This window comes from Quercus suber, unplaced genomic scaffold, assembly GCF_002906115.3.
Source record: "Quercus suber isolate HL8 unplaced genomic scaffold, Cork oak 2.0 scaffold_304, whole genome shotgun sequence".
NCBI lineage: Eukaryota > Viridiplantae > Streptophyta > Magnoliopsida > Fagales > Fagaceae > Quercus > Quercus suber.
In genome coordinates, this window is record NW_027069760.1 from 540,184 (window position 1) to 547,892 (window position 7,709).

General features: G+C 32.2%; 1 protein-coding gene across 1 annotated transcript; it reads right to left on the minus strand.

Annotated features, from left to right (window-relative positions):
- Nucleotides 1–4,002: 4,002 nt before the first annotated feature.
- Nucleotides 4,003–5,796, minus strand: LOC136071343 (tryptophan aminotransferase-related protein 2-like). The gene is made up of 3 exons (XM_065782509.1): nucleotides 5,387–5,796; nucleotides 4,669–4,973; nucleotides 4,003–4,325 (listed from the first exon to the last, which is right to left on the minus strand). Exons 1-3 carry the CDS (start codon nucleotides 5,653–5,655, stop codon nucleotides 4,141–4,143), a joined length of 759 nt encoding a protein of 252 aa, XP_065638581.1. The 5' UTR covers nucleotides 5,656–5,796; the 3' UTR covers nucleotides 4,003–4,140.
- Between the last annotated feature and the right edge of the window lie 1,913 nt (nucleotides 5,797–7,709).

Consider the following 7,709-nt stretch of genomic DNA (forward strand, 5'->3'; position numbering starts at 1 on the left):
AAAAGAACTGCCCCCCCCCCCCAATCGCCACCTCGCCCCGTCCACACATAATTTAAAACTTAATATATAAACAAACAAATAAAATACCCAACAACATAAATAATATATTCAATATTCAATAACACAATCCAAAGTTTTTGTCAAGCACATTCAACAAAACATGATCGTACCAGTGTATCCAAATGTGAATCCAACATTCCATTTTCATCCACCATGGTATATTAATACCTAAAAGCTACAGCCTAGATATTAATGTATGCAATAATGCATTGTGCCTTTACACATTCTTAAACTAATTGTAACTTACCAATCAAGATAGGATCATCACTTTTTACTACCATAAATTTACATATTCTTGAACCTAAATGTAATTTATAATAGAAAATACATGTAATACAAACAGCTTGGGTGAAAACACTATTTATTTGTTTTTAGTTTATACTCATCTAAAAAAAAAAATCTTCTTCCACCACTATATTAATATTGTTAGGACATATGTGGTTCGCATATTAAGAACATATGTCATTCTTTTACGTAATTGGCTAATCCTTTGACAAAATGCACTTTACTTGTAATTGGGTAGTTCTAGGTGTTTTTAATACTTCAAGAAACAAGGTTTCAAGATCAAGTGTTGAAGTCATCAAGTCTATCCAAGAAACAAGCTGAGAAGTGCAAAGTCATTCTTTTCTCCTAACCCTAGACATATAAAAGGATTTTTTTAAGGGCCGTCAAAGTGTATACAAGTTGCACAAGCGTTGAGCAAAGTCTATTCAAGCAATTTGTGACCGGAGACAAAGTTTCGCCCTAGTTCATCATTCTTGAAGAAGTTGCTGTGTATGTGCACCTTTGGGTTTTGTGACTAAGCATCTTCTTGATCTTTATCGTGGATGAACTAAAGAACTTTGCAGCCAACAACTCTCTCTAATTGGTGATTGAAGTCGCATTCTGAGATCCGCACATTGATTAGTCACGTACTTGAGAGTCGTGCATCAAAAGGAAAATTATCACTACAGAACAAGTCCAATTGGATATTGGGGTAAGGGTTCAACTGTAGGTTGGTATAAAGTACTGAGATTCCTTTACTTGTAACCGCTTGTTATGATAATAGTGAAATTTCGGGAGTGGTGACCTGAAAATCACCCGGTGGGGGTTTTGCCGTTAGGGTTTCCCCATTCGTAAACAAGTCACCGTGTTATTTATTTTCCACTTCATATTTAGTTTATTGGTGATTTTTTTATGCTACCATGCGCTTTGCATGTTAATTAACTTAATTAATTCACTCGGCTAAATTAATTGGTTAATTTATCACAAGGGGTCAATTTGTTTTTGGTCTATCAAATATCCTTATGCTAATGCAGTATTCATGATCAAATTTGAAGGATCTAGTTTCATTCCTACTTAGAGAATCATATGTCATTTTCATCAACTTCAAGAGATAGAGATAATAAACACCCATTTCGGTCAAATTTGGTCCATTTTAGTCCAATTTGGTCTAATTCGGTCTATTACAGTCCATTTGTTCCATTTCAATCCATTTTAGTTCATTTAGTCCAGTTTGGTCCAATTTGGTCTATTTGCTCTACTTCGATCCATTTCGAATGAGTATAAACTAAAAATAAATAAAGCCGTTAACCTTCACTCTCTTTTTTTATGGAAAACTATGTGTAAAGATAGTTTTCCGTGTTTTCCAGTATTTGGTAGTATCAAAAAAATGAGTTAAAGGAAAACTATGTATGGCTTTAGAGATTGTTTTCCAATAAATTTTCTCTATCTCTCAACAAGTTAAATAAGGGAAGTTAGAAGTGTTTTTCAACTCATTTAAGGTTTCTACCAAACATAGGAAAATGAAATAGTTTTATAGAATTTTTTTTTTTTTTTAAATGACTCATTTTCTAGAAAAAATTATTGCTGAAACAAACAAAGCGTTATTATTTATATTTTTTAAGCTTTTTAAGTAGGAGTAGAACTTGACTCTTCAAACAAGGCCTTTTGCAAATTGAGACTACTCCAATGATTCACCAACACCGAACAACAACAAAGAACTCTAACGGATTCTATGTGTGTTTAGTTTTGAACTTCTCTGTGGAATTTGAAAATTTAGAGAGAGAGAAGGTAGAGAGAACAATGTGATTTTGCTCCCTAACTCTTCAATATAGGAATTGGGTGTACAATCTCATGATATATGATGGTTATATAGAAAAGTTTTTAGATAAGTATTGTAGAAAGGTGAATAACAAATTTCTCTCAAGTTCAAGCAATCTTGCTCGCCTAAGAAATTGGCAAGAGAGAGGCAAGATTGTTTTTCAAAATAGGTAAAACTCAGCTAACCCATGTAATTTCACTCGATCGAGATTCTTCATACTTCAGCTTCACATTCAGTATTTTGACCTCTTAAACCAATACAAATTTACACATAATTGTACATGATACAAAAAAATTAAGAACTGAAAATGTATATGTAATTTGGGCATGGAAAATACCAACACACTAAGATCCTAACAAAATTAAATCAAAGTTTACAAAAAAAATTTTGTCTTTGAAATTATGTTATAGTGTGCTATGTTTTTCCAATTTTTTTCTCTACAAATAATTTTTTAAGTTTCAAATAAATTATTTAAATTACTAATTCTTTTAAAGGGATTACTATGATAATCAAAACTCATAACAAAAATACTTTTTAATACTCAAATAATTGATAGAAGTATTCAAATGCATAGCCAATATTATGTTTATAAACTCAAATTTTCAATTCCGAAAAAGCTAAATATTAACTCAAACAAAAATCAAACCAAAGTTATAAGAGGGAGGGATACTACTTGTGTTGAAAAACTCAAAAACACAACACCAAAACGTATTGACCTGAAATAGAGTTATAAAAGAAATTTAAAAAAAAAAAAAAAAAACACACACACACACACACACACATGTTTCATCCACCTAAAGTAAAGTTGCAAGAAATAATAAAAAATCAAGAGGGAGAGAGATAGAATGATCATTTTTTTAAGAGAAAATGTGAGAGATAATAAAAAATTTATAGAAAATTAGATGAGAATAAAAAGAGTTAAAAAAAATATAGTAATAAACACTAAATTATCATAGTTATGCTATGTATTAAAATTACACTATATTCATATATACTATCTTTATAATGCAATAGAATAACATTTATGAAATCAAATAAAAGAAAAAAGATAATAACTTAAAAACACAAAACTAAATTACATCAACCCAAAGTAGAGTTCTAAAAAATACAAAAGTTAATCACCTAAAATAGAGATGCAAGATAAATAAATAAAAAAATCCACCAAAAATTGAAAAAAAAAATTGAGAGATAGAGAGAAATAATTTTCTTGTGTGGGAATTGGGAAAGCTATGCATAGAATGTAAGAGAATTGCAAATTTATCGTAAAATTATGAAAATAAGAAGAGGCAAAAATAAAGGAAGATAGAGGGATAAAGAAAAAGTGATATTAAGGTAGTGTAATAATAATTTAGGGATTAATAAGAAGAAAAAAAAAGTTATAAATATGTAAGAGAGAGAGTTAATCACCTAAAATAGAGATGCAAGATAAATATATATATATATATATAAATCCACCAAAATTTGGGAAAAAAAATTTTGAGAGATAGAGAGATAATTTTTTTGTGTGGGAATTGGGAAAGCTATGCGTAGAATGTAAGAGAATTGCAGATTTATCATAAAATGATAAGAATAAGAAGAGACAGAAATAAAAGAAGATAAAGGATAGAGAAAAAGTGACATTAGGGTAGAGCAACAATTATTTGGGGATTAATAAGAAGAAAAAAAAAGTTATAAATATGAGAGAGAGTTGGAAATAAGTGGATGACGTTGTTTCTGACGTGGCTTAACAAGAGTATAACAACAATAAATGTTACGCTTCAATTTTTATATATAAAATATATATATATATATATATATATAGAGAGAGAGAGAGAGAGAGAAGAAATTTACGCCAAATTAAAGTAGAAGAACATACCATGAGAGTTAACAAAAGAGAGATTATTATTAGAACAACAAAAGGAAACTGTTATTGCTTTCTTTTTCTACATTTACATATATTGCACACTATCACCCTTTTCTTCCCCTTGCACAAACTTGAAACAAGGGATCAACTTTGGTTAAACGCGGATTGTGGACAATCGTTTTACAAATCGAATGAAATTTTCGTCCCTATCCAGCATGCTGATCCTCACATACTTTGGGCCAACCCCAAAGTGTTTTCCCCCTCTAGTCAAAATTTTATGGTCTCTTAGGAAGGTTTCGCAGTCCTCTATATCTTTTTCACATTTTAACCATGCGAAAGCTGCAAAGGGTGTAGAAAAAATATGAGTGTAAAATTATGTAAATTTACAAATTTGCTACAATAACTATGTATATTTATACTTGCACTATTTATTTTGCATTTTTTATATTATTTTTTTTATGTATTCTGAAGATAAAAGAAAAAAAGTGAATGATCATTGTTATATGTGAAGAAAAAAAATAATTAAAAAAATCAAGAAAAATTAATATTTTAATAAAATGTACTATAAAATAAATAATCTGATGTGTAATGTTTTGAAAAATGTTAATGTAAAATTGAAAAAATAGATTCTTGTGCTAAAATATACAGAAATTTTTGCAATAGCGGATACGAATGCTCTTACCAGGCTGAGGCTCGGAGACTTGATTGAAAAATGTGCAAAATGCAGGCGGAAATTTAGGCAAACTAAACATTCCGCTGTGCTCCACTGCCTCTCTCAACAACTTCCACCTCTCTGCCATATTGTGGTAGCTGAAGTCGAAAAAGGTTTCACCTACTTCTGAGTCGTCAACATGTTCATAGGTGTCAGAGATAGCTTTCAGAACCTTAGCTGCTCGAATTTGTGAATCCTTGGACACGCCTATGGTGTTGAGCTCAACAAACTTAGTCATTCTTTTTGCAACCTCTTTGTCCTTAACAATAGCCCAACTAGGAAATTTAAAAGCAAAAGCATTAGAAATTGTTAGAATTACATAGTTGAATGATTAAAGTTACCATTCTCAATAGTTTAAGCTTTTGGGTAATTAGTAATCTAACATGGTATTAAAACAAGAGGTCTTATGTTCGATCTTTGTCTCCTCCACTCTACTTTTTATTTAAATCCCACATATTGGGCCTCACCAATTAAAAGGAAGTCTGAACCCACACGTGAGAGGTGTGTTAGAATTATGTAACTTAATGATTAAATTTATCATTTCCCATCAGCCTAAACTTTTGGGGCAATCGGTAATTTAACAAAATTAAAACCAGTGCAACACATATGACTTGCATTACAGAACAAAGAATTAGCAAAAACCAATTATACAGCTATTAATATGATTATCTTGATATGATCAACTTACCCAATCCGCATTCCTGCATGGCCCGTGCTCTTTGAGACTGTAAACAACATGAGTTCATGGTCTGCAGGGGAAGAAATAGGAGTATATTGCGGCCAATAGTAGGCGAGGTCATGAAGCAATGTGCCCTTATTTCTATTAACCACTGAATGCCTTGCAGTCCCGTCAGGGTTGTTAGGAGATGTAACTAGTTCAATGTAAGGCCCCTCTTTGCTGAAGTTATGCGCCTCACCAGCCCATTTGTAAAGGCCCGACTTTAGGCAATCCGTCATAGACGGGTAGGACTGCAAGTAATTTGAAACTCAATTATAAATTGATACATCTTATAGATGTTATTTTCTAGTAGGCAGTTACAAATAAGTTCTTTGTTTTAAAAGAATGAAGAATCAAACAAATGTAGATTTTTCAGCATTCAGAATACCAAACCAAGCTAGAAATCTAATATCTTAGGCAAATTTTTAAAATTCCTCCGCTTTGACATTAGCTAGGACCTTATGAAACTGGTTATTAACTAATTATTATGAACAAATGGTATCAAAGTTCAGGGTGGTGTGCAGTGAAAGTGGCCAGGTATTCAGGATCGCTGCCCTAGAGAGAACAAAGCAAGCCAAAAGAGCCCACACAAACGATCAAGAAAAATTCCTAGCAAAGGAGTGTTGCCAATGGTGTGCTAGATCATGGTGAAACTCGCAGTTCCAATGGGCAGGAATGTACGAGCTGGTTCCCATGGATGAGCATGCGAGGTTGACACATGGTTCCCATTGATGGCGTGCAGAAGGCCCATGGATGATGTTTTGATGGAAAAAGGTCATAGGCAAAGGAGAGTTAGTAGAACTTGTTCTTGGTGCATAGAAAGACAGAGACTCACAAGTAAGGGAGAAATTGTTGAGAATACACATATAAGTGAAATCTCACATTGAATAAGAATAACAAAAATGAGTGGCTAATATAACACAATTGGACTCAAACTCATAGGTTTAAGTCTTTTGTGTTAGGTGGTATCTCTATATGTTATATCAACTACTCAGTTGGCATCTTAGTACAAAGAAGATAAGGTATCTGTGTCATATATTATCCCAAGTCATAAGGGTTAGTGAGGATACAGCTGTCTAAGACAGACTATGGCTTACAGTCTACTCTAAAATCTGCGAGGTCTGTGTTTCTTAGGGGACAAAGAAAGGTGAAAAAGATACGGACTTGTTGTACCATGTCCTTTTGAATTCTATGTATGTGGACTGGATCATGACAGTCATCAAAGAAATTGGCACTAATACTATGTTCCTAATGCAATTTCCTGCTATACTAAGCATGCTAGAAAAGTAGTGTGCAGACAGTGCATATGACACAATCACACAACCCATTCAACCAAAAAGATTTTGCTATCATGCTATGCAATATAGTTGACTTGTTGTTAATAAGGGTAATTTGACTTTCCAAGTTCAAGAACATTTAAGGAATGCCTTCTTTTAAACGGTTCTTATACATCTGAAAGTACAAAGTGTATTTGAATAACCATTTGAAAGGTAAATTTTTAATAATATTCATCCAATCAAGTTTGGCACATGCAAGTTTGCAATCCCATGTGCATTGTGAGGATTTGTTGAATGCTGTGTTTGGTAAATGTGTCAGTGCGCATTAGCGCAAGCGTGAGGAAGAAAGAAAAGAAGATAGGGAAAGTATAAACGAAGTGCGTGGAAAATAATTGAGATGCCAAAGTAGAGTATTAGAAAATTAATTAAGAGTTGAAAAATCTTGATAGTGCTGCAGAAACAAATAGCATGATATTATAAATATGTTGGTCAAGGTCAACAATCTAATACAATGCCATTAGTGAAAAGAAATATAAGCATGCCCACCTTGTAAAGGTGATTAAATTAATCATGATCATGATCAAAGTGATTATATTAACCATAATTAAAAGCACAGGAGTAAACCTTTAAGTTCATTGGTATTAAACATTCTCTTTGAATAGATTCTCTAACAATCATAACACCAAGTTGCTAAAATATCAAACTCAAGACGATTAAATTAAGCAACAATATTAAACCAATAAAGAATAGTAATAAATGAAAATCCTTTATGCCACACTCGATATTTAAGAGTATGTTCCACCATTTACGTTCTTTTTTTTTCTTTTTCTTATAAAGTAACAAAAGTTTATGGTTTTTTTTTTTTTAAGAGATATAACTATTTATTATCAAACCAAAACACGAATCAGTTTTTGGTGTAGACGAGAATTGAACCCTATATTTCTTATACACCCATCACCAGAAACGGAACCAGGACTCGAACTTTGGGGGGGGGGGGGGGGGCCCAAAAGTTTTTT